Source organism: Chanos chanos, chromosome 14 (genome assembly GCF_902362185.1).
Source record: "Chanos chanos chromosome 14, fChaCha1.1, whole genome shotgun sequence".
Classification (NCBI taxonomy): Eukaryota; Metazoa; Chordata; class Actinopteri; order Gonorynchiformes; family Chanidae; genus Chanos; species Chanos chanos.
In genome coordinates this window covers 3,527,498-3,554,496 of record NC_044508.1, presented here as the reverse complement: position 1 = coordinate 3,554,496, position 26,999 = coordinate 3,527,498, and the positions used below count along the sequence as shown (strand labels likewise).

Sequence of the window (26,999 nt, the reverse complement as noted above, 5' to 3'; positions counted from 1 at the left end):
AATTCAGATCCATTGGATTTCTGCACAATTAATTCTTGAATTTGTAAAGCGACGCATTACAGAATCACAATATTTCGGAGTCACTGTTACGTGCCTTGTCCTGTATGCAAAAGAGCGACATGATCAGGACCTGACTGGCGCTAGCCAATTATTTTTCTTCTGTTATGTCATTACAAAGGCAGGATCTTATCAGAAAACTGCAGAAAAATGAGCTTGCGTCTTTTCATTTGTCGAGACGCTCAACCACACACAGCGAAGATTGGCATCTTCAGAATCAACAGGCTTTCGTAATCTCTGCCCTTGACAAGGTTTCAAATCGGCTAAAGCAAAGCGATACGACCTGCGGCTGAGGGGGGGGGGGGGGGGGTTTCGGAGTCTCCGACACAAAATTACGAAAGCCAAGATTACCTGAAGTTAGCCGTCTTAAGTTAACCAGATAATCAAAAGGGTGATGAGGCTGTTTCACAAAGGGATATTCAACTCAATCCAGGTTTAACAGATCACCTCAGCCACACATCAACATACTTAGCTTGACAGAACCGACGATTTGCGCGAAGAAGCAACACGAAGCGTTCAGTCACCAGTGCTCCCAGAAACACAAGACAGTGACTGCTGGAGTGTGTGGGGAGCAAGCATTCCATTGTACTTGTTACATATGGCGATAAAGAATCTTGAATCTTGAATGACCTCTGCGTAGGCTTAACTCCAGACGTAACTATATGTTTGTATTTTACCAAAGCAGGGCCTAAACAAAACAAAAACGTATTGTAGAACCTATTAAATTAATTTTGCACCGCTAATTTTTTGGCCCACAATATTAGTAAAGTAATTAGACACTGCTCATGACTCACTGAGAGTCAAGAACTGGAGTCCGAGGTGAGGATATGATTAAATTATCCTGCTAACAAGCAGCTCTGCTAAGACCGATGGGTTGCCATAGTAATTTACTTATAACGATAGTCTGAAAGACTGCCTGACGAAACCAGCTTTTTTCTTCCAAGGGAACTTGACAGGATAAGAATGAATTTAGCCGGGTAACCCAGTTATCCCATACTGTGAAATACACCCCAGCGCCACTGTTTTCAACACTCGTGATTTATCCGCTGTCTGAGATGTGGGTAGGGGGTATGGAGCAGGGATACATCAGCCTCAGTAGATGTATGAACAAGAGATGCCTGTTTAGAAATACTGGGCGCCGCAATCTTTTTCTGTCTGCGTAAACACTATGAAACTGAACTCAACGCACACGCCCACGCCACGCCCAACGCACACGCCCACGCCACGCCCAACGCACAACGCACACGCCAATCCAAATTCACACCACTTTCATGTACACCAACATTTTTTTCATTTTAACATGAAACCGATTTTGATTTTATTTTCAACATCCCTAGCGATGGGGGGTGAAGACCAAACCAGACCACACTCTGGAGGCTATGAGTAAAGTTCAGCTGCAGCACTGATGTGGCCTCGGCATACGAGACCACTTCTAAATCGACGCAGTCGCTGCTGCTATGGCTCTATCTATAGTATGCGCGGCAAGCATCAAAACAGACGTTGTAAGCAGCAAGGTCTAAGCAGAACATTATGATGTCAGTGCACATCATAGTCTAGATCTGGTTAATACTGACATAGCTTCACGGGGGACACTCCAGTATTTGGGTCAACCTGATGTTGCTGATTTTGCCCAGTGCTCCGTCGTTTTCCTGGAGACAGCGGATACTTTCAGCTTATCTCAGCTGTAGTCAATGGAACAGACAGCTGGGTGTTACCGGCTTTGAGAGAGGGTGTAACATCAGATAAGCACTTAAACGCCGAGGCAAAACTGGACACGCCACACGCAGACTCCCACTGGCCCCACGTCAAAACGAATGTAGGCCAAAGTAGGACCAGAGTTTTCTCAGATTTGGCTACCCACCCCCCCACCCCCCATTCTCCTTTTATTTCCCATGTTTAGCTTTCTTTTGAGTTTATGGGAAAGCAAGATGTAAGCCTCTCTCAAATATCATTTGGTTACTTACACAGTTGTCTTAATGTCTGTAACCGTGTTCCGCGCCATTGATCCAAAATTTGGGAAACGTAGTCTCAAATAATGTTTAAATGTGATTATGCGGACAGAACCTCACCAATATAGACATTAGGTTTGATTGAGCTGGATTTAGAAACCATATGCACATAGAAACCACAAATCCGTGGGATGGAGGTTTCGGAATGTGGATTAGTTGCCTGTGACGGCACAAGGGACATATCCGTGGCCTGTTTCTCACTACATTAGAGCTACGGAATTCCCCCGTTAACAGTTATTTTCCACAATGTCAGTACCCCTGAACTGGTACTGAAGAGCTATTTAGTGTGCGCGGTGCGCTAGCAGGTCAGGGCGTTTGGCGCCGAAACCCCGTCATTTGGAGCCCTCAGATTCCGGGCGAACTTCCTGAGGTTTTGCGAACACGCCGGCTGAGGGCGCCGGAGTTTGCAACGCTTGATCAGTGAGCACTTTAAAAAAAAAAATAAAAAAAATAATTCACTCCCAAAGACTTGGAAAAAGCGTTGTTAGTCGCAGAGCTAAACGCTGTCAGCAGGCTTGTTAAGCAGATGTTGCAAACTCAAATCAAGGCGGCATTGAGGCTTCAAGCGGAATCCAATCCATTAACTTTCAGCGTATGATAAAACACATTTGATTGTACGCAAATTAAAATTACCTTAGTTCCCAATTTTGTGTGTTACGTTATATGCCTTGTGTAGACAAAGAAAGACTAAAACTGTTAATCGCAGAATGCAGCCTATTTCTTGTGGTCGGGTGGGGGGTGGGTTTAGGAGTAATCTCTAAGACATTGACTCTGTCCATTTTCACCCTCAGAGACATCTATGAGTTCACAGCGAGTTCTGTGTTCATTTACACTGAGTATGACACCCTGCCCTCTGTGTGTGTGTGCTACGGCTACTCAATGCATAAATACAACATTGAGTACATGCACTGCAACCAACGTGAATAAATTCTAAGAGGAGTATTTGGAAAGGGTATCACGACATTTCGACACAAAGTTCTTTGGAAGTTCAACAGACCAAAAAAAAAGAAAAAAGAAGAGAAGAAAAGAAAAGACTATACCAAAAATAGAACTCAGTGGCGACGTTAAGATGAGGGTTTGAAAAAGGTTAAAACGGAGCAAACTGCGTATCGTGCGGTCAAACCGCAAGCCAAGGTCCCCGGTGTCGCATAACGTGGCCGCGTCCACGTCAAGGCCGCGGATTCCTAAAACTCAGCGCGAGCAGAAGTCAGGCGTACGAATAGAACAAAAACACATATGCCAGAGACGTCTGCCCCGCTTTTCGCTACAGCGCCAACATTAACGCCGCTTCTCACTGGAAAAAAAAAAAAAAAGAAAGAAAAGAACAAAAAATGAATGTCGGTTGTAAATGACCGAGCTGCATCTGCATTGTGCAGCCATTCAGATCCAATGTGTGTGTGTGTGTGTGGGGGGGGGGGGGGGGGGGGTAGTAAAATCATCTGAGAAACACAATATAGGTCACACACACACACACACACAGAGTCAGATGGGGAGTTTGTCAGTCATTTTAAATGGATGAGCTGACAGAGAGCTGAAGTTGTACGACAAAACACTGATCTAATGCTGCCAGGCTTGGCGGCCGCGCACGCAGAGTTTTAGCCAAAGGCTACGGCGAGGTAGACCTGCCAACGCTCCATTCATCGCCACACTGTGTCAGCGACACAGGCATCGCTAGCCGATGACAGAGCAATCCTCTCCCTTTGGATCAGAGAGAGGGATGACTGGCAGAGGCAGGCGGGTGCCGCGCAAATGGGGGGGGGTTTCAATTTGATATGAATGAAACTCTTCGTTAAACGCTGATCGGTGACAAGGGTTTTTTTTTTCTCTTTTTTTTCGCCCCCTCGTAATAGTTACCCACATAGCTTCGTTTTTACTCATGAGAGATGGAGAAGGGGGGAGAGAAGAAAAAAAAAAAAGAGAGAGAGAGAGATTCGCTGGGGCCTGAGGCTAGTGCTAGCCCAGATTTCTATGTTCCAACACAATCTGCATAATACATTTGCATAGGCTGTGTGTGCAATAATCGCAATCCTGGGAAAAAAAAAAGGGGGGGTGAGAACGGAGGAACATGCATTACTAATGTGTCCTCCTGTTCACCTGTGCCTGGAAAAAAAAAATTACCATTTAAACAGAGTAAAGCTAAGATACACAGCATGCAGAGAGTGTTCAGCACCTATAAAGAGAGTAATGTTCTGAAAGTTCTCACTGCACATGAAGGAACTGGTTGTCTGAGCATATGTGTGTGTGTGTGCATGTGCGTGCACATCTGTGAGTCTCTTTTGGAAGGAGCCAATTAGTAGCTACCTGCCAAATATGTGTGTCGGCCGTGTGTGTGTGTGTGTGTGCGCGCGCGTGTCTAAGAGTACAGGGTGACATGTCATTTAGGGGGAACTACACAGTTAAAACAAAACAAAACAAAATGAAACACTACTCTGCTGCTAACGAAACGCTGTCCTTGAATGAACTTTGATATTTACGCTTGGTCTTTATGCATCCTTCACTCTCCACACACAGATACATGACCAAGTCCTAATAGTCCAAACAAAACATGTATTAATGAATCGGCCATTAGAAGAGTAACAGGGCTGAAGACTAGAGACAAGTGAACAGCACGCTAGCATCCCGTATCTCAAGCGCGTGTTGCATTATCTAACAGTTCGAGTTTACACAGGACGGGGGAAAAAGTTCAGGGGTGGAGACCACCTTATGCAACCTGCACAGCGACCAACCAAACAAACAGAGACCAAACACAACCAAACACTCAGGGAAGGGTGGTATGCTGTGCCCGCCGCCCCCTCCCCGTTTAAATTTTTGCAACGGTCAACGTTCTCCGGTATCAGCTCAAATATTTTCAGAAGAGATCTCGACCCGAGTCTGACCTTTCCGGTCAAATTAGTCTTGCACAATTCAAAAAAATGTAAAGGTTGCGCTAACCCAAGGACAACTGACAATACCGAAGAAACAAGACTTCGTAACGAGTTGGACGTAACAAGAATCCATAAACGAGCTGCACGAAACTGTTCGCTGGTTCGTTCTCCTGGCTGTGGCCAGGGTCAAAGGTAAAGGCAGGGTCTGAGAGGGTCAAAGAGCATCACACTCGTTGATGGGTTAAGCCAGAAACCTTACCATGAACTTTGCCCTCAGGGTAGGACAAATCCTGGAGACATGAGAATATAACCAGCCCCCGTAGGCGGAGACTGCATGCATACGTGGGTAAAAACACAGGATGTAAAAGTGTTTCAGGGCTACACTGGGAGGCCCGACTAAAAACGCAAAAACTCGATAGACTCGTACTGGGAACGCGCTGGGAAACATCAGCTGGGGTTTTGAGGTACGGAAACTAACTGTTTAAACAAAGCTGCTTCTTTGTCCTGGCTGACAGGTGGGGGTGGAGGGGGGGGTTGTCGTTTTTCACCGGTGGAACCACCTGACCCAGGACAACCTGATTTGAACTCTAGATCTAATCTTTTATGACTGCTGACCAGTCAATACTCCAAAAGCTATTTACGAAACTATCAGTTTCACCCCACATACAAAGCATTGATTGCCTCCACACGCAAGTATGTGTGCATCCATGCTTGCAAGAGAGAGAACACACACACACACACACACACTCATGTGGGAGAGCCTGTTTTCTATTTGTCGACTCAACATAAGACAATGAGGGCATGAAGACACAGTAATCAAGAGAGACACAGATGACGCGTGATTGAAACTCACATACTATTTACTGACCTGATACACGCTTCATTAAGAGTCGGTGCTTCCGTCAGCCAGAGAGGCGGCCAGTAGCAGTGTTCCTTTAAGACACAGACATGTATTAACGTAACAGGGTTTCCAACTGGCACAGTGGGGGGGGGGGGGGGGGGGCTGTAGTGATTCCTGTCCCCAGGTAATGAATCATCTCTTGACTGTGACTCACAGCAACAGTTCCACTCAGAAATGTAAATGTATGGATGTGAACAAGATAAACATGCTTTTGCTATGCTACTCACACACACACCACAAACATTAGCGAGAGAGAGATATCACAGGCCCTAAACAGAGAGCTAGATAGATACAAAACACACACACACACACACACACACGTGCATGGACGCTCAGAGGCCCCAGAGAGAGAACACACACTGACTCACTCACTCTGACAGCCTCTCTCTCTCTCTCTCACACACACACATATTCACTCAGCTCTGCTCCAGATTCAAAGAGGAGACTGCTCTAAACCCAACAGGATTTGCCAATCAGGGAGAGCGAGGAGATTAATGGCAGCTTGACTGGAGTGTTTTATAGCACGGAGCGCAAAGACAAAAACCACTGTGGTTGGCGGTACACACGACATTAACCAAGAGGTTTTACGCCATCAAATATTTAAAGCCCTAACCGGGTGAATTAAAGCATACGGCTTGCACGTGCCGCGTGAGGCAGCCGCCCGCACTGCAAGGCTGCAAAGTCACGACTTCACTTCCTTGCGTGATCTCATGATTCAGGAGAGCGCACACAGTAACGGTCATACTAGAAGAGTGAAAAAGGAGATATATATATATATATATGTGTGTGTGTGTGTATACATATATATATATTTTAGCACCCATAAAAGAGCTGTAGACACTACTCCATCTGCCCTCTCTTCTCCAGGGTCTGATCTCGGTTTCCAAATCCCCTAGAGAGCTCTTTGACAGACCATTTGCATAAATTCATATTGAGCCTTTAAGACCAGCTAACTTAAAAAAGCGAGTAGGCCTATAGACTTTCATGTCACACAACAGTGAGAAGAAACGCAGTGCGTTTTATTTGAGAAACACATGAGCGCTTCAACACGCAAAATCATCAGCGACCTGAAATGAACAGTGCCTTGAACACCAGGCCCTCTTGAATCAAGGCAGTAAACAGTTTTGTAAAAAAAAAAAAAAAATGACAGTCACTGTTTTGAACCACACAGAAAAGTCTGATAATCAGGTGTAAGAAAGCCACACTTTTGAAGTGTAACTTTTTGTGACAGCGTGGGGTTTTTTTCTCAGTGTACTAACAATCATAGGTGTCTGTCGCGTTTGAAATGCAAAGCTCGATAGAATAACGGTGCTCTCAACCGAACTAGACAGAGGAAAACCTCAAAAAAGGAAACGCGCGCATCTAGGCCAGTGAGTCATCTCCCTAGTGCAAAGGTTTCGCTTTTTTAACATACACTGCCAGTATAAATTAAGCACATCATAACAGGAAATTTACAGAGAATAAAAAAGAAGCCTATGGGCTTAGGAGACCGGGATTTCGGCTTTTATCCCTATAAAGTCTGCCCGCAATTAATTTGGGAATTAATTCGAGCTCAGTTTTGAAGCCTTTTTTTTTTTTTATCAAAGCCCTAATGTTTCAGCTTTAAACCTAAAAAAAAGTCTCTCCCTCGCACGTTTTTACGAAAATTAATGTTGGGCGATGGCTTGTTCAGTATTCATTGGGTTTAGTGGTTACTAGTGGTGTGAGTTATGGGTAGTGACCAGAAAGACAAACCACACCGGCAACCGATAAAAATAAAGTCTATGGCACGGGTCATGCGAAGTTTAGCGACTGAAAAAAATTCGATGCAGAAACGGTCCATTTCGACGACAGCGAAAGCAGACTTGCGTTGGAGTCTCACGGAACGTTTAGAGGGACTAACGTTCCACGTAACGCCACAAAAAAAGAACGTTCAAACACAACTGCGTCCTCGCTCTGTCGCAGTCGGTCTTCAGTGACACCCTGTCATGTCACCTCAGAGTGCGTGCCCGCGAACTGAAGCTTGTCATCTCCATAAGCCACTGCTGCTGCTGCTGTCCCGTCCAACTGCCTTAGGGCCCGGCGTGCGACAGCAATTATTTGACTGACTGGAGAGAAAAAATATGACGGCACGCATTCTTGAGTCACCCGCTTCCCGCTGAGTCCTCAAACGGGGCTAAGCTAAACGCCCTCCCAGCGGGCGGTAAGCTATATAAGACGACTCCCAACCAGACAGATTTCCAGATACCCGATTGGTTAGCTATATTATAGGCAGTAAGACGTCTTTAAAGCTTCTTTTCTTTCTCTCTCTCTCATCCCTCGATTTCTCTTTTTGTAATTCTAATTAGGTCAAATTTCAATGGGCTGGAAATATTATTGGAACGACCAAAGACAAAATGGTGGATGACTCCAGAGAGTGATTAAACCTAAAATAAGCGATTTTGTCTCTAGACTGTTATTTTAACTAATGTCAGCAAATGCTTTGCATAAAAAAACAAGTTAACGTTGAGTGCCTTCGCTGAATGAAAACAGGTTACACCAAGTTCCAGCAAATCCAAAGAATTTGCTGGGGTGGATTCTGGTGAACAAGTGACAAACAGTTTGCTTACAGACCCTTTGCTTTGCTTTGCTTAGAAAAGATCACTTTATAATAACACAAACTGTCGTAAGGAGGCACACGCTCGTTGTAACTGCACCGCGCCGTTTGGGTTATTAGGTTTGCATAACGAGGTCAATTGGCACTTTCTCCATCGTTGACAGGAAGACCTCACACGGAGGTAATCTCGACAGGAAACGATTACTGAATAGCCAGGCCAGAGGGGGCTTCCATTAAAAAGAAAACGCCCAGCCGGAGTGTGTCCGATTGTTTACTTTCACCGTTCTTCCCTCCTTTTCCCTTGTTTTGCTTAACGACCAACTTTGCGTCACCCAAAGCTTACACGGCCTTCAGATGAGCAGGCGCTAGGGCTGACCGGAGAGTGGAATTTCACATCTGACCAGAAAATGAATTGAAAAACCCCCCCAAAAAAACAGAGTAATGATGCTGTGTTGAAGGAGAGAGGACAAGAGACAGTTCATCTAGGAGGGTTCTTTACCCAAACCATTCTGAACCAATGTCTAACTCTGATGTATGGCACTTTGATTCAAATATTAATTTGTAAATGGTCTAGATGCATCTTTCCTTTTCCTTGAAATATCCTTCCCACTTTGTCACTTAAAGACACCTTCATTTGCTGATGAAATTGCTGTCTCTTTCTTTGTGAAGTTGTAGGGGCCAATGTGCGAAAGTTTCCAAGACTGAACCTCCACACTGGAGGTTAACGCCCTATTTAATTGTCAGCCTTAATCCAGCCATGCATCCCATATGGAGGGAGAGAAATGCTGTACATTCACAATAAGTATGATATTGGAAAAAAAAGGAGAGGAGAGAGGGAGAGAGAGAGAGATCCCTCCAGACTTATCAAGAGACCAAATCTTCACTTGACCCAGTGGCGGGGGTTCAGCTGGGCATTAAGACAAGCTTGAGCTGGATCTTCATTTGGCAGAGGGAGGGGTGGTTTGAAGAGGGAGGTTTGCGGATAAAAAAAATATATATATATATATACATATATATACATATATATATATATATATATATATATATATACACACACATATATATATATACATATATATATATATATATATATACATATATATACATATATATATATATATATATATATACACATACATACATACACATATATATATACACATATATATATGTGTGTGTGTGTGTATGTATATGTATGTATATGTGTACATATATATATGTATGTATATGTGTATATATATATATATATAAAGAATTAGAGAGAGAGAGAGAAAGAGAGGGATTTGAGTCAAATGCTGAGTGAGAAGATTTGCATCCTCTCCAAATGAAGAAAGAGTCAGACTTAGTCCTGAAGACTACAGTGTGTAATACGCACCCAAAACAGAACAAATTAATCTCATCAAACAGGCCTAGAGGCTGAGCAAAGGACTGCGCTCCCTAACTCAGCGCTATATTATGGTTATATTCCCTGTGTTTAAGAGTACCCAGCTGTCTGTGGTGAACTTCTAAAACAATGTAGTTGTTGTTGTTTTACAACAGACAAATAAGTAAATAAACCCAACAAATAAAAGTGGGCCAAAAGTAGGGCTGAGAATCAAAGGAATTTTCTGTGGTGATGCAAAAGATTCGTAAAACAAAAAGTGCTTGGGGAACGGACTGACGCGCGCGCGCGCACACGCACACGCACACTCACACAACAGCCAAAAATAGAGGCACTCTCATTACCTCATCCAGCCCCGCTCCCATCGATAAGAGTGCTCATCAAACTGACAGCTCCCCTGTTATAAATCAGGCCAGTGCAGCCGCCTCCACACGCACAGCCCAAAAAAAACAGTGCCCGAGCGGAGCACGGCACTATTAACCAGCTTCTCCGCGGCTTTATGAAACATCCCTGCCCACGTCCATGAATCACTCCAAAGCCTTTGAATGTCAAAAAACGCGTCTTCAGTTCCGGAAGGCTTGCTATTGCTCGGAAAAGCCGCCAATCGTCTTCAGAACACTCACGCCATTGGTCAGTTCTCTTTTTGGCCCGTCAAGCAGTGATTTGAACCCTGGCAAAGGTTGGCGAAGGGGGCAGAGGAACCGCGGGTTAGGAAACCAACACAGCTGCAACTCTTCCCTCCAGCACACACACACACACACACACACACACAAAGAGAGCTGTAATTAAGTTCCTTACATTGCATTCCACACCCAAAGAAGCTCAAGTTGCCAAAAATGTCTCTCATGTCTGAAGACTGCAATTCCGACGACAGTTTAAAAAAAAAAAAAAAAAAATCTGGAGAATCAGAATCCGGGCAAAACATATGTGAAAATAAGTGAACATTCAGTTTCCAGTCAAGCCTGAGGAAAACACAAGAGCCACACTGTATTACGGTCCGGTTTCAGGGTGTTGCCATCAGCTCTGAATTAATTTAACAGGACACCAACTTTTCCCTTACTTACATATTCCAACGTGGCAATCCATGGAGAGGTTTGCTGAGGTCTTTTTGCGCCACAGACTTACAAGCTAAAAATAAAGTCAGAATCACCCAAAGTATGTTACACTGTTTGTGTTACTTCACAGAACAGCTGGAGCAAGGAAGAGGCCGCTTCATTGGCTGGACATGAAACACCTCGCGTCAGTCAAAAACATTTCATCCAATCCCATTCAAAATAACTACCATCAACCCTCCAAAGCAGCATTTAGACCGCCTTAATACTGCCCTATATCCATTCTTTGCTACAAGTCACCATCTCTTAAAATACAACATGTCTTTACGGTATTTGTCTAAATAACATGTTTTGCAAAACACTGCTTTTTGGTTTGTTTGTTTTTTTTCAATTTTGCCATAGCGTGACCCCTCTAATCTCTGTGTTTGTAGAGAGCATGCAGTGTGAGGGACTGAGGTGAAACGGTCAGTATGGGGGTAATTAAATACAGTAGTCATGTAAATGAAGGTGGAGCACATCTGCACGGACTTTTTGCCTTTCCGTTCAGACAGACCTTCCTCCTGTAGCTGTGTGAGTCTGCTGTCTGTGGGAATCATCATTAAAAGCTCCACGCATGGGTGCCCTCTGCTTGGGGGAAACAGAAGAGAGAGAGAGAGAGAGGCAGGCCAAAACGCAGTTATTCCAGCTCTCCTATGAAGCACTGGTCTCGTATCTGATATACGCTGGGGCCAGATCACAGCTGAGCATCACGTCTGTCTGACAGTGGAAGACTCTTAAAATTTAATGCTCTTTGCTATTTCTGACATTCTGACATCATTCCAATTATGTCGGCAGCTATATATTCATTTATTTATATTATATACATATGTGTGTATATATATATATATATATATATATATATATATATATATATATATATGTGTGTGTGTGTGTGTGTGTGAGTGAGTGTGTGTGTGACTCTCATATAAAAAAAAAAAAAGACAAAACGGTCTGCTTGTGACTCACTGTAAGAGGAATCTAAAGGAAATTTACCAGCTGACAATTTAAACCAAGGCCTCTGAAAGGCCTAAGAGACTATGCTAAGAGAGGGAGAGGACATTCTTAGATTTACAAGGAAGTCTCTGCACTGGCAGCTGAACCTGCCATTGATTCAGATAACAATGGACATGATAATACACGCTCTCTCTCTCTCTCTCTCTCTCTCTCTCTCTCTCTCTTTTAAAGTTCTGCTGCTGCCCATGCAATGACACATCGTTGTCTTCTTCATTCTGTTCTCCCAGAATTCCATTGTTCTCCATTATGACATCACCGAAACTTTGAAAGCTCTGCCCTTGTATACAATACAGCACAGATACAAACAAATGGCAGAAACAGTACGGCTTTGTCAGAAACAAATCTAATGATCTCTGAGTATGTCACATTCTGAGGCTTTTCAGACAAACAAAAAACAGAAAAAAAAAAAAAAACCCAGACACCTTGGGCTTGACAAATGGAAACCAAAAGGACAGGGCTGCAAATGAGATCCAGTGAAAGAATTGATTGGCCACACATCACACACATGGCTGTCTGAGAAGCTTAATCATTGGCTCTAATTATACTGAGTTGGGGGAGGTGGGGGGGTTGGGGGTGTTTTCAGGTCACTAAATGAACTCTATGTGCCATTCTGGCTAAATTAAGAGAGAGCTGGGCAAGATGAGTAAACAAAACAAACAAACAAACAAACAAACAAGCAAACATTCCAGAGTGGAGAACAAAGTCAAGGTCATTTGAGTTTCTCTTCCACTAACAGTGCTGCTGTGTGCAGGCCTTGTTTGGTCGCCACACGATCCATTGATATCCGTGATAAATGAACTGCACTTCCCTGTACTGAAGGATGACAGTGGGGGCTAAAAAAGAATCACTTAAATTATTGTCCAGAATGTAAATTCTGTTAGCTACTCTGGCTTTTTTCCTCCACTTTAGATCCATTTGCTTGCTTGGAGCATTTGATGTTCTAAAAATATGGCGCATTCCTCCGAGAGACCCCAATACACTGCTAAAAGTCTCCTTGAAAACTGGAAACTTTATTTCACACCGAGATTATCTAAAGCTCTTTAAAGAGCAGTCACTGTGTAGTGATTAAGCCTGTTGGTGTGGTGGTTTAAAAACCTCCCGTCTCCACTGCTTCAACTAGGAGGGGACTCTGAGCGAAGGCCTACAGTCCACACACACAAACACACACACACACACACATACACACACACAGACAGATGAATGCAAAGCAAGTTACACACCTCTATTCAGACACACCACAAACTTCTGAGATTCAAGGGCACTTTTACATTCAAATGAATGCATGGCCACATCCATCCTCAAAAAAAAAATCGCTCCGAGTGAGCAGGCAAGGTCCATTTTCAAGTCGACGAGGCTGCTTTTAAGAGGACACCTGCATTTTTTCCCCTCAAAACATCTAATGATAACAGTTAAGCAGCAGCACTTCCTTAAATAATTTACCACACCAGATACAATAAACATTGGAATGCCCTAAATACCAGCGCTATCACAATTCAGGTAATATAACTATCATAAACATAAACCTGGCGTTCATTTTATCTCTATTTTACGGTCACAAACAGACACGCATATGCCGTCAGGGTAACACCAACAACGGCCTACTGCTTGAAGTCCATTGTGTCATGACGTGCATCTCACAAACTACACCCACACGACACTGTTATGAGAACTCCTGTCAATAAAACGAGGCTGCTATTGAGAAGCTGTAAAAGAGGAAAGAAAACAAAAAGGCTTGTACGAAAAGTGCCGTTAGACTAACTTAAGAGCAGCACGCCTGAGAACTTAGAAGCCCTGATGACTTCCTGTGTGCACGAGTCTGCACTGAACTTATGTGTAACTATCATTGCTCTCGACGCAGTGACAAGCAAAAGGCAGAAGTATCAAAACCTCCATAAATGTCATTTCCCATTTGTGCCACGTAAAATAAATACTATTGTAACAAAGTGATGAAGAAGTGAAAGGGTTATCCAGTGTTGTTTGCTCTCAACGCATCAATTCTGAACTCATTATCAACGTTTTGAGTGTATACCGGGGAAAATAATGTAGACATATAAAACATGGCACCAGAGCTCGCTGAAGGAGCGGCGGGAAAAAAAAATTGCGATGTGTAACAACGTAGGCTACTCATCATCTGAACAGCGCGAGCACAGCCTTACTAGGCACAAAAACATAGCTTAATGAGAAATAACGTCGATGACGTCTGTTTGTATCACACATTTCGTGTGAATGAAAGCTATCTGGAGACGCATGCCAAAGATAAAGTATATCAGAAGTGTTAAGAAAATATCTTGTCCAATCCTATTTTTTTTTCTCTGTAGCCATCCTGTGTGACCCAAGTGATTAAAATATGTCAGCCAAATTGCACGCGTTACTGAGATTCGACGGACTTGACTGAAAACGCTGAGGAAACCTTAACAATGAATGTAAAGCATCTATTGACAACTGTTCATACAGGACCTGCTTTGTCAGACAACTGTTCCTTCAAGGAAATAATTTGTCATCACAACGTTCGTGCAACAACACAGACATCAAGAGGCTCTAAGCCTTTAATAGCATTACGTTGGAGTTTTCATTTGGCTACAGTCTTTATCGGCTAGCGACGAATAGGGTTTATATTACCGTATTCTTTTGCAGTAGCCCCTTTCGCTGTCATTGTGTTCTTCGTTGTCAACTTATTGGCGTCACTACCCTTAGGCAAAGAACGGACGACAAACGAATGAATCCTGTCGGTTGCTTGAAAACAATCCTACGCACCTTCTCTCCGCTGAACTGCTAGGCATCTAACGCTGGCTATGCACTCATAGATCCACAATTGGTTTCTATCATAGAGCACCCCCCACGACAAGTTATCTAGCGAACTGTATTTACCCACTAGAGAAAATTTGTTTATGCTCGTTTGCTCTTACTTACACGCTTGTCTTAAGACAAAATGACGGCTGTGTAATGTATAATTTGTAATGGTTGTCTAAGTTCTGCCAAGAGGAAGTGAGAAAATCGCAGCAAGCCATCTTGAGAAGTAGAAACGCCAGTCAGCATGTGTCCGCAGGTGCCTTCCCGAAGTTGGATGTGCAATTTTAATATCAAACAAAGCAAAGCATTTTCTGATCAACTCTGATGATAACAGTGTTAACTTCAGTTTGGCTGAATATAAACCATATTAGTGATCCGAACGAAGGCATTTCCAATTTTACATCATATCTTGGAGCATTTGAAACGTTTTAAAGTTACGGGATGACAATATTTGACATATGCATACCAACCCTTGTTCTCTCGTCTTGTCCTGCTGGCAATCCAAGTTCCGAAAGTCATTTAATCCACGTGAACTGTGAGGGGGAAAGGCATGCAATTTTCTAAAAACCGAAGCCAGCCATGTCGCCTAATGTTACACTACTTCCTGAATGAGTACCCGTTCCTCTAAGCTCCGTAACAAGGCTGTCAGACGGAAATAAGTTTGCTATGACTCGTTATGTAGAGGCTGAATGGTACAATTAGTAATTCAGTTAACTATAGCGACCCAAACCGATTTCAACTTAAAAATTCGCTTTCAGCGACACTCATACGGAAGGAATTCATAAATGCGTCTCGTGCGCTCTTACACCATTAAGGCTTACAGATGGTCTATTTCAACCTATACTTAAGCTCTTTGACGAGTATAATATGTAAGAAGGAAAATCATTCGAGTACAGATGGAGAATGTAGCGATGAAGCAAGGAAGCGCAAGTTTTAAGCTTATAAATTGAGAGTCCTCATGTTTTGAAAGCTGACATGACTAACAGAATAACACACACGCACACAAACGCACACAGAGAGATTACACCGTAGGGGAAAACTTTACAAATGAGCAGAACATTTTGCTTACCATTCAACGACGTTTCATTCGACACAGATCCACAACTACAGCTTGAACCTGTAAATTTGATGTAAAAGACCCACGCTGAAAACTAAGCAACGTAACGAGGTTATTTTTGTTATCCGAGTCGGCGTGGGAATAGTAGACTAGTCATCCTCACAACTTGTCTAGGTGTATCAGTACAGCACAGCAGAACATGCGTCTACACGTTCAACTTAAAGACGTCACAATTTTGTCTCTCTTCTTAACGTATTATCCAAACAAAACAACCGACGAGAAGATAAATTAAATGCATGGTTTTGTAACTCTGGGAAAGGTGTACAACCGAGATCGACTTGAATTGTGTTTCAAGCATGAAAAATTAATTATACCTGCGTAGAGGTAACGGTGTGAATCGACAGCAAGAAGTGTTCGTGGTCAAATCCTTCAACTCGTCTGCCATCTGCTGTTTGAAGTTGGAATTAAAATGAAAAGAGAGGGCAGACGTATGTCAACTGAAATTTGCCAATATACTAGGATTAAACTCTGAGGTAACGCATATTTGGGTGAACATGTGGGGCTCATGTTGTTTGTTCACGTTTACTGCTGACACAAAACTGTGTTGGCGTACAACCAAAACGAGCAGATTCGGCGCAGCTGCGTAGACATATTGTGCCCCTTAAATGACCGTTACGACAAACACATTTTTCGCAGGCAACATAATCTGTAGAAATTCTGTTGTTAAAACGGTTTACTTCGTGACACGACCCAGTGCTCATGTGGCACTTCTGCTATCAAGTAATTACTCTCTCTCTCTCTCTCTCTCTCTCTCTCTCTCTCTCTCTCTCCCCTCTCCCTCTGTGTGAGAGTGTTTATGTGTATGAGTGTGTGTGTGTGTAACAGATATCCAAATATGTCTTACACCCTTAAGGACTTGCCCTGCTTACATGAATCCTTTATATGAATGACTGAGAGGATTAAATACATAACCCTTAAACTCAACCTCGTCCTGAAATTGGGAAAAACCTAAATCGCACATAATGAGCAAGCGGAGAACAAGCTCAAAAGCTATTTGCATGTTTACTTAGTTAATGAGTGCCGTGCTATTAGTGAACGAGCAGCGAAACAAAGAACATTATTTACATGAATCTACACTAGTTTACTGCTATAATTAAAACTCATCTCAGTGCACACAAAAATTTGCGACCAAGAGAAAATATGAATATGAGAGAAAAATATTACGTAATGGCAACACTACTGCTACTTCTACTATCACTGCTACTCATAACACTAATGATGTTAAAGCTGTAATTGGCATACATTTGATAACAGTTCTCATCGAAGTGAAACCCATCAAAGAGAAAAATCGCAATTGTGTGAGAGGATATGCACCGAAATCTTAACTTTTTATTTGCAGTAAAGAAACTGTGAACACGATTATGATTGTGCAGCAAATAAACTGTAAATATGACCGTGACAATATTTGGTTCTCATCAGGCAGTTTTTGCAGGACTCCTTGTGGGTCCTATCCATCCTGAGCGCTATTTTCTTTGGTTAGCAGGATTTCCCCGAGCAGGTAGTGCTGCTCATGTTTACATCGGGGTTTTCATTCTTTTAAGACTAAATAATGGCTTCCACTTTGATGTCACCGATGGTGGATTATTACAATGACGAAGAGGAGCTTGACAGCATGGATGATGACGATGATCGGAGTTTTGGAGGGAGAGAATCTGAAGAAGGTAGCATAACTTATCTGGTCAACACAGCTAACTTGTTAGCGTAGCATAGCCAACTGATGGTTGATTTAACGCTAGCATAGCTAACTTAGGTTGTTTACTGTAGTGTAAGCGTTGCTAATTTGTGAAATACGTACAGTAACACGTTGCCGTAGTTCACATAGCTTTAAACTGTAGTGCAGTTATGCCTTTTGTTTTGGCATTTATTTAGATATCAAACCCCGATTTATAGATTTTTAATCAACCGTTAACTTTTTAGTAAGATAATAGCCATAACAGAGAGTGCTAGCTCACATACGAAGCATAACGAACTTATACTGCCAACAACTGCGGGGTTTTGTTCCCGAGTACCAAAAATAATTGTCAGATAGCTTTACAGAGTGTTACATTCAAGTCAGATTGAACGTACAGTTTAAATGCACACCTCCGTTGGCACATAAATGTTAGCGGTTAGATCGGATTCTGTTAGCCACATAGAGCCATGGTTAAACTACTTATTAGGAAAACTCGCTTGCATTGTACTGTTCACTTGTATTTTTTATTAGTTTGCGGCTAATTCGCAGAATCAGTGACTATTGCAGAGTGGAGGTTGATTTCGGTATTTAACGTTAAATGTCTCGTAACAACATGCATGTAAGATAATGGTTTTCCTGCGTTATGTGTGCACTCGGTACCCAGCCGTTAGGGAGTCAGAGATGTGACTTACTAACCAGTAAATTTACCCTGCAAAATCCAATTTGTACCAAATCTATCATGCTACGTTAAAATTAGTGTAAAATACTTTGTGTAAAGAATTGGAAATGCAGTCCGTCTTGCGTGCGATGCAAACTTGTTTGAAGTTGTCCGTTTACGCTGATCTGATATCAGCTTGCCGTTTCTCAAATGACTGTGAATGTGAGGCATTGGGTAGGCGGTGCTGATCTTGGATCAGCGGTAGATGTCAACTCCCTAAACGACGCCCCCTTTTGTACAGTTAGCATCGTACTCGGTTTTTGACTTGGTAGCGACCAAGACTTAAAACATGGACCGCATCTGCAAAAAAAAAAAAAAAAAATCTTAACGTATACACATGCCCGTTGTGTACATTGATATAATATACATGCATTTTATCTTTTTTCCATTTATGTTGATCGCAGGTCATAAGTAAGGCAACGAAGCTGAAGAACAGGGAATTATCTTCAATGTGTTGCCATAGCATTGTACTGAAATTTCATTGAATGGTTTGCTGTTTTATGATTACACAATGAGTGTGTAGGTCTTCACGGTGGCTCAGTGGTTAGCACTGTTGCCTCACTGCAAGAAGGACCACGGGCATGTTCTCCCCGTGTTTGCGTGGGTTTTCTTCCGGTGCTCCGGTATCCTCCTACCACGAAGAGATGTGTTAGGATCAGTACTCCTGTCAGTAATTAATACTGCTGCCTCCAGTGACCTGGACTTGGTTCCTGGGCCCCTTTTGGTGCCCACTGCTCCTAGCTCCTAGTGTGTGGTGCATAGGATGAATTAAATGTGGAGGCTGCACCTCACTGCTCTGGTGTGTCTTCTTTTTCTGGTGTGTATTTAACACCATGTAATGTTGTTGCATCAGAGTTTTTACATTAACGTTTTACATTACATTCACGTTTATTCGTTTAGTAGCCGCTTTTATCCAAAACGACTTCCAAGACAGGCAGAATACAAGCCGCGAAAAAGCTGTCTGTCACATAAGTGTTGCTAAGTTTTAGTATTAGACCAGAGTTAAGTATCGGACTGGAATGTTTCACCATTTCTGTGTCTGTCACATAAGAGTTGCTAAGTTTTAGTATTAGACCAGAGTTAAGTTTCAGACTGGGATGTTTCACCATTTCTGTGTCTGTCACATAAGAGTTGCTAAGTTTTAGTATTAGAATAGAGTTAAGTATCGGACTGGAATGTTTCCTCATTGCCGCTGATTCTCTGTGTTGTGCATTTTTTTTCCTGTCTGCACCGTCCTGAAAAGCTGTATATTCTTATTTTTCTCTTTTTTCTGTATTTTTCCCCTAATTGTTTGTCATGGCTTTCTCTTCACAGACACAGAAGATGCCAGTGAGACAGACCTGGCGAAACACGATGAAGACGATTATGTGGAAATCAAAGAACAGTGAGTGTTTCTCAGAAATTGTCCGTTTAACACTGAACACACAAATTTCTGTACAGACATCTGTATCAAGAGCGCTGATCTAGGATCAGTTCTTGCATTCCATATACGTATAGATTTAATTTATACAGACTAAGGAGAGCTGGTTTGGGTTCAGCGCGCTCCTACCCTGGTAGTAGACGTTCAGGTCGGAGCGGCTGCGTCAGTCAAGATTACCCGCGCAAACGAACACTCATCCGCCTGCAGAAATATTCAGCTAACTGTTATGAATAGCATATTAAACTAGCGTTGAAGCTTATGTGATCGCATTCATTCAGCGTTTGCCGCTACGCTCAGTTCATCTCTTTATTTTACGTCTCTTTGAAGGATGTATCAGGATAAACTTGCCTCCCTGAAAAGACAGTTACAACAACTCCAAGAAGGTAACTGGAGACCCTTTCCCACTGTCTCCTAGGAGATCGAAATCCGTCACTTATTTGTTGTAAACAATAACCGGAGTGATACTGGCATATTACAAGCCTGTCAGATGTTAGACATCATATTCGTTTTAGTGCATACATAGAGAGACGTTCAGCATATTCTTCTGAGTGAAGTCATGTCATTTCAGGCACACTCCAGGAATACCAGAAGAGAATGAAAAAGCTCGATCAGCAGTACAAAGAGAGACTTCGTAACGCAGGTAAAGAATTTGTCTCTCTTAGATTAGATTACTGCTGCTTTCCGTATTTGTTCCTGAAAATGGGACCTGTGTAGTTTAATCGAACGTAATGACAATGAGTGAGAATGGATGAGACATACTCTCACACTCTCTCTCTCTCTCTCTCTCTCACATTCATTTCACAGATTTGTTCCTCCAACTTGAGGTAAGTTTACCTTTAGGCACTTAATACTGATTTTCAGCAAAAATCGCTTTGACAAAGTAGGGAACATCCAGCGATCCTTTGTATTTGTCTCTCATTCTCTATCCCTCTTTGTCTCACACACACACACACACACACACACACACACAGACAGAGCAGGTGGAGAGGAACTACATCAAAGAGAAGAAGGCAGCTGTGAAGGAGTTTGATGACAAGAAGGTGGAGTTAAAGGAAAACCTGATTGCTGAACTGGAGGAGAAGAAAAAAATGATCGAAAATGAGAAATTAACAATGGAGCTAACGGGTGGTAAGAGACTCGCCATGAGCAGATAGCAAGATAAGACAAAAGAAACGTGTGTATGTGAATGTGTGTGTTGGGGGGGGGGGGGTCGTTGGTTTGAGAAAGTGACTGTTTAATTTGTGATGTTTGTGGTTAGAAGGGTTTGAAAGGTACCTTCAGAACTGTGGTTGGGATTAGCAAGCTAGCCAATTAAAAAAGGTCCTCTGTGTGTGTCTGTGTCTGTGTGTATGTCCATGTGTATGTCTGTGTGTGTGTGTGTGTGCGTGTGTGTGTGTCTGAAACAGAAAATAAAGTGAGCTCATCAAAGTAATTCCTGTATTTACCAGTTTACAGACAGCTTCAGGAAACGGCCACTGCTGTAGAAACTAGCAATCGTCCATTTTTTTGTTTCTGGTCTCAGATTCCATGGAAGTAAAACCCATCATGACTCGGAAGCTTCGGAGACGTCCAAACGATCCCGTCCCCATTCCAGACAAACGGAGAAAACCTGCTCCTGATATCCTTCAGTTTGCCCTCAGTCATCTTGAGTGTAATCCGTGAATGTGATCGGACATGCAGTCTCCTAAACCTTCATCTGGCCTCGATCAATTGCACTGCTCTAGGAATTACAGGATCTATAACAGTCTTAAGTAAATGAATCAGTCTGCCTAGACATGCACAGCTGTATCAGCTTATCCACTCGCAACTGTCAGGCTCTGTCGATCGGAATTCTGTGCTAACGGAATTTTAACTGTATGATTCTAGAATAAGAATTCTCAGGTTTATGAAAATATCCATTTAGCAGAGGCTCTCATCCGCCAGAGACTTTTTAATGCCAGAGATGACTCCTCTGAAACAACTGTAGTTTTACACGCCCTTCTCAAGGTCACACCTGCGGTGAGTTGTTCTACCTTGGATTCGAACCCACGACCTTCTGATTTCTTAACTCTCAGCACCTCAGTTAAACTACCTACTCACAGAGGAAGAGATTATGGAGGATCTGCGAACGTTGAACAAGGTACAAAAATCACATTCAAACATCAGCTCCCTTTGTAATGGACAAGATTATCATTAAACTATACCATGATCATTAAACTATATTAAACTTCTCTTTTTTTCCCCCTCTCTACGTACAGTTGAAATCACCTAAACGACCTGGTAAGTTGTAATCGTCGATCTTTATCTCACAAAATGCAAATACAAACAGTTTGTTAGCGTACGAGTATATGTTTCTCTGTTTAGTAATGAAACAGTTTCTGATTGGCTCTTTCTTTGATCTCCAAGCCTCCCCCTCCTCTCCTGAGCACCTCCCCTCTGCTCCGATGGAGGCCCCCACGCAGCGTTACGAAGCACGGATAGAGGAGGGCAAACTCTACTACGACAAAAGATGGTACGCCCAGAGCCTCCCACTGGTTTGTCTGGGCTGCAAGATGAGTGGTGGATGAGCCTGGGGAGCATGGCGTGAAATTCCTCGCGTTACGGCTTTCCGGAAAAGTCCTCTGTGGACCGGGGGGAGGGGGTGGGGCGGGGAGAGGCGGTCGGCGAATCCTCGTGTTGCCCAGGAGACGTGCGGTATTCTGCACTCTTCCCCTGACGAGCCTGGGAATCGTGTAAGCGACAGCGACAGGGATAGATCCACGAGGGGGCTGGATATGACTAAACTGTGTGAAAAAGGGGACAAAAGGCAAAAAAAAAGGATAGTACGTCTGTCCTTTTCTAATAAACACACAAGAAGCATTGTGTGTTTCACTAAAATACCTCAGGGTAGAGTGTGCAGGAGGCAGGACATGACGCAATAAATACTCTGCGAAAATCGCAGTGTTTTGTTTACAACAAACCGAAAAAGGCGGACGAGGCTACCAACTTTTGTCTGGCGATTCCGGCGTCGGCCCTTACCGACAGATGTTCCCGAATCTCATCGTCTCTCCAGTTAGATGTTTTCGTTGGCGTCTTCATGTAAATGACCCTTCTTCTTCCCCCTCGGATGTTTGTATTCTTCCGGTTTGGTGCCAGTCGCATGTTAGAAACGGCATCTACACGCCCCCTTGCTCGCTGTGCATACTCCGGAGTATAAACCGCTCTGTTCACACACGGACCCAAAGGGAGCGAAAACTGAGTTTGTACCAGGGGACTGGTAGAATAAAGTCCGTTTAGAATCCGAGTCGACTGATTCGGACATTTTTGTTCAGACATACAGCCCCTCCGGTTAGAATCCCTATTATATAATTGTTGCAATGCATGTGTGAAAGGGGCTTAAGCCTCATTATGTCATTAGTATGCAGGTGTTCAGTTATTAGAGACCCTTATAGGGGATGTGACCTGACAGACTTCTTGTTTTCGTACTTATACTAAGAGACGGTGATGTAAAGTGAACAAAATGTTTTAGTTAATGGTTGAGGTTACCAGGGGAAATTGAGTCTAGTGCAGTTCACATATCTTCCACTAGGTGTCAGCATTCACCTTTTGAAATCCCTGCTTTGCTTGGTTCAGAGCATCTCCCCAGCACTACTCTGCTTTGGTATAGGCCTCAGACCTGTTTGGACACCACTGACTTAAAAAACAAGGATGCAACATTTCACAAATGTTTTATTGAACAGCCATGTGTGGCTTTTCACTTGACCACGAAATTAATTAAATATTGTGTACAGTATCCATACCCGTTAGACCTCAGTCCTCTATGGTCTAGTTTACTCAGCCTGTGAGCAGAAAATCAGTTATCTGTCACTCAGCGACATCACAATAGACGATATGCAAATGTAATGCTAATATGTAAATATGACCTGGTGAATAGCCAATGAGAGTGGTGCCTCTTTAATAGAGAGGGAACTGAAGTGCTTTAGTCAAAGGGCCTTGGGTGCAAACATACCCCCACTGTTCCAGTTATCATGGACACTGCTTGAAATCTCCACCAGTGGCTCTGGAACACGCGGTAGGACTCTGATAAGGACTTTGTCAAACTAGAGTGTATCGTGTTTCGGCAGAACTTGTACCATATCTCGCGTTGGAAATGTTGAATGTCAGAAAAGGGACGCACGGTGCCTCACTTGGGCAAGAAGCATCAATCCATTCTGGACCCTTTGGGCAGAGAGATAGAGAGAGAGAGAGAGAGAGAGAGAGAGAGCGAGCGCATCACGTGGCCCTGCAACAGAGCTAGTGAATAATTCCTTTGAAGCGAGGGATGGAGGGGGAGGGAAAAAAAAAAAAGAAGCGTGGTCCTTGGTGATATTACAAACGTTTGAATACTTCCATCCGGGACCATGTAATAAATCCAAGTTTTATTAGGCGTTCTGAAGTGATGGAGTGTGTGTGTGTGTGCAGGGGGTGGGGGCGGCTCTGATATCTACTGCCTGTTCGCCCCCCACCCCACCCCGACTGCTACTCAGCAGGCTTAAAAAAAAAAAAAAAAGTAATAAATAAATAAAATGAAGGGAAGCCCTGGAGTAGCCACAGGCGAGCGTGGAGAGATTGGACCCACGTCTCTCCTGCCTGTGCCCAGTGATTACTTTTTAAAGCTTATATGGTGACAGTTGGTCTCTGAGCCGCCCCTCCAAACCCCCCCCCCCCCCCTTCTCCCAAAGGAAAGAGCGCTGCACGTTTTTGAGAGCCATGCGCGCTGCCGTCTCGTGCTGCATTACAGAAGCACCCCCCCACTGTGGGCCTATGATTCAACAGGATGGATTCCAGTTGGGGTTTTTTTTGTTGTTGTTGGGTTTTTTTTATATTTATTTGTTTGTTTGTTTCTGGGTTTTTTTCTATTTGTTTTTTTTTTTTTTTTCCCTCTGAACAGTCACAGCTTGATAGTGGAGCAATGAAATTGATCACTACTTTCTTTTCTTTTCTTTTCTTTTCTTTTCTTTTCTTTTCTTTTCTTAAAGAAGTTAGGCCAATACCCATTGTTTCTTCCCATTTTGATATTTTGTAGTTTATCAGCAAGGCATCTAGTGGTGGGGTGTTTTAAATAGAGACTTATTTCTTTTAATTGCGTTTACTCTGTGTCTTGTTCCTCCGCTGTGCAGCAGCTGTTTGTCTGTGTGGCTCCACAGCGTCTGTGGTTTTTAGATGCCGCCCATGGCTGCTATAGGTTCGTTTCTTTGTTGCTGAAATATCCCGTCCACCCTCCAACCTGCCCAGTGTCTATTGATACTATTTTATCAAGACTGCCCTCAACAGGGCTGCTGCTGCTGCTGACCCCGCCCACACGGTCACTGATTGGTTTAAAGTCAGTGCCAAGGGCAATTGACAGGGTCCCACGGATTATAGACACATCAATCAGTTATATTAAATGGTCGGCCGTCAACACTGGAGTCGCCACCCGCTGTAAGAAATGCAGAATCGGTTCAAAATAACGAGTAAAATACAAACGGAATGACAGTGAGTCGCGTTTAATGACCGGCTCCCCCTGATTGTGACGGAGCCCGTGGAAGCTTCTGGTCAAACTGCACAGTGTGAATCGGTGCTATGGAAAAAAACGTTAAGAAGCACGGGTCACCGGAGAGCCCTGTTCTGCCTCTCCAGCACGGTGCAAGTTCCCAATGCTGCCATGGGACAACCCACATACCAAAGCCCCCTTATCTTCCCAAAGCCATTACTCTCGACGGTGTCCAAACGCGCGCATTTGTGCTTAACTCTGCATCTAATGCTAATTGCCCCCTGAGTAGCGTCCACCTTAAAGGCTCCTTCGCCAGAGATCTATACAAATCCAGAGAGTCTGGAGTGTGACTAATAAGTTTTTTATTTTTTTTTTACACTCCTTCAGGTACCAGAAGAGCCAGGCCATCTATCTGGAGTCCAAAGAGAACACCAAGATCAGCTGTGTTATCAGCTCAGTGGGAACAAACGAGGTCTGTATCCAATTAGCCCTCGTAACCGTCGGCCAGTGTTAGCTATACTGGCGCGTGGAGTGGACGGGCTGGGACTGGTTTGGTGTGCAGACAGTGTGTTAAGAGAAAGACCAGCGAGGTGGATGTATGTGTAATCAGTTGTGTAACTAAAATCACACTTACTCATAACTTATTGGACTCCACTGCCAGTCCTTTAAAAAGAAAAAGAGAAAACACACACACACACACACACACACACAGGCGCACATGAAAGGTTCCATGGAAACAGAAGTATGAAACCATAATTTGAGTCTCATTGTGTTTTACCTTTTTATTTAGTTTTTGTTAAACTTTAAATGTAGTAGAATTTTCACTGATGATGAAGCTAATGGCAAAGAGAGCTGGTCAAAGTATACGTGTATTCCGCCTGTGTTTAAATGTGGAACACTTATAGCCGTTTGACCATAATCTGTTTACATAAACTCACATCTACTGAGGACATGTATCCACAACCAAAGGGAGAAGCACTGTTTTTTTTTTTTTCTATTGTTTTGTTTGTTTGTTTGTTTTTTCCCTGGTTTATTATTTTTTCATTATTTCTCGTTTCTTTTCTCATCTAGATCTGGGTGAGGAAGACGAGCGACAGCACAAAGATGAGAATTTATTTAGGACAGCTACAGCGAGGAGCCTTCGTCATCCGCCGTCGCTCGGCCACGTAGACCGTCACTCCACTTTCCCTCCATCTTCATCTCCTTCCTCTCCACCCTCTTCTCTCTCTTTTTTTTTTATTCTTTCTCTCTCTCTCTCTCTGTCTTTCTGTTCCGGCTTTCCAGTCACTCATACCTTCTCGTCATGTCGTTTGGCTTTGTGTCTGAGTTCTTTTACTGACCGGCCAGAGGAGAACAGAAAGGAAACAGGAGAACAGAAAGGAAAGGTGGCGTCCCGTCAGTGAAACAGTTGACAGATGAAATTTGTACAGTGTGGGGAATGGTGTCGCTGCATTCGTTCTTTTGACGTCTTACACGTGAACATGTCATTTTTTGGTTACGGCGTGAGGCAGGGACGGTGGGATTACTGTCGCTGCTTTTAATTTAGTATGTGGATGAAAATGAAATAAAACCCTTTCCTGAATTCATCATCAGACAAAAAGAGTTTTTGTCTTTTTGACATTCTCAACTCTTACATAGACAGCAAATTACGACATGAATTGTATGATGTTTTCTGTAAGAGAGAAAAAGTAATGATGCCATTATGTTCTGGGTTTTTATATATATATATATATATATATATATATATATATATATATATATATTTCAGTGTGCAATTTTTCTGACCAAACTCTTCAACTGTTCAAATTTACATTTACATGAAGTCATTTGACAGGAGCCTTTGTCTGACTTAAAAAAAAAAAAAGAAAGAAAAACGCGTTAGCGGATAGGCCTAAATTAGCACATCTGTATATCTGCGGT

At 43.0% G+C, this 26,999-nt stretch overlaps 2 protein-coding genes across 2 annotated transcripts in view; one reads left to right on the top strand and one right to left on the bottom strand.

Annotated features, from left to right (window-relative positions):
* taok3a (TAO kinase 3a) overlaps positions 1–15,902 on the bottom strand; it is a 43,398-nt gene extending 27,496 nt beyond the window's left edge. The window contains exon 1 of the mRNA XM_030791229.1: positions 15,752–15,902. The gene's annotated coding sequence lies outside the window, so the exon portion shown is untranslated. The remainder of the gene's footprint in view (positions 1–15,751) is intronic.
* Positions 15,903–17,318: 1,416 nt separating this feature from the next.
* Positions 17,319–26,636, top strand: suds3 (SDS3 homolog, SIN3A corepressor complex component). Its single transcript, XM_030791576.1, has 12 exons — positions 17,319–17,460; positions 19,504–19,573; positions 19,937–19,992; positions 20,178–20,249; positions 20,414–20,433; positions 20,581–20,737; positions 21,132–21,227; positions 21,667–21,728; positions 21,847–21,868; positions 21,995–22,100; positions 25,467–25,551; positions 26,151–26,636. Exons 1-12 carry the CDS (start codon positions 17,349–17,351, stop codon positions 26,247–26,249), a joined length of 957 nt encoding a protein of 318 aa, XP_030647436.1. The 5' UTR covers positions 17,319–17,348; the 3' UTR covers positions 26,250–26,636.
* Positions 26,637–26,999: the final 363 nt, after the last annotated feature.

Excerpts from the sequence above, each read along its gene's own strand:
- suds3 (XM_030791576.1), top strand. The coding sequence starts at position 17,349 with ATGGCTTCCACTTTGATGTCACCGATGGTGGATTATTACAATGACGAA. Across the intron at positions 20,738-21,131 it reads AACAATGGAGCTAACGGGTG|ATTCCATGGAAGTAAAACCC; the intron begins GTAAGAGACTCG and ends TTCTGGTCTCAG. Across the intron at positions 21,869-21,994 it reads GAAATCACCTAAACGACCTG|CCTCCCCCTCCTCTCCTGAG; the intron begins GTAAGTTGTAAT and ends TTGATCTCCAAG.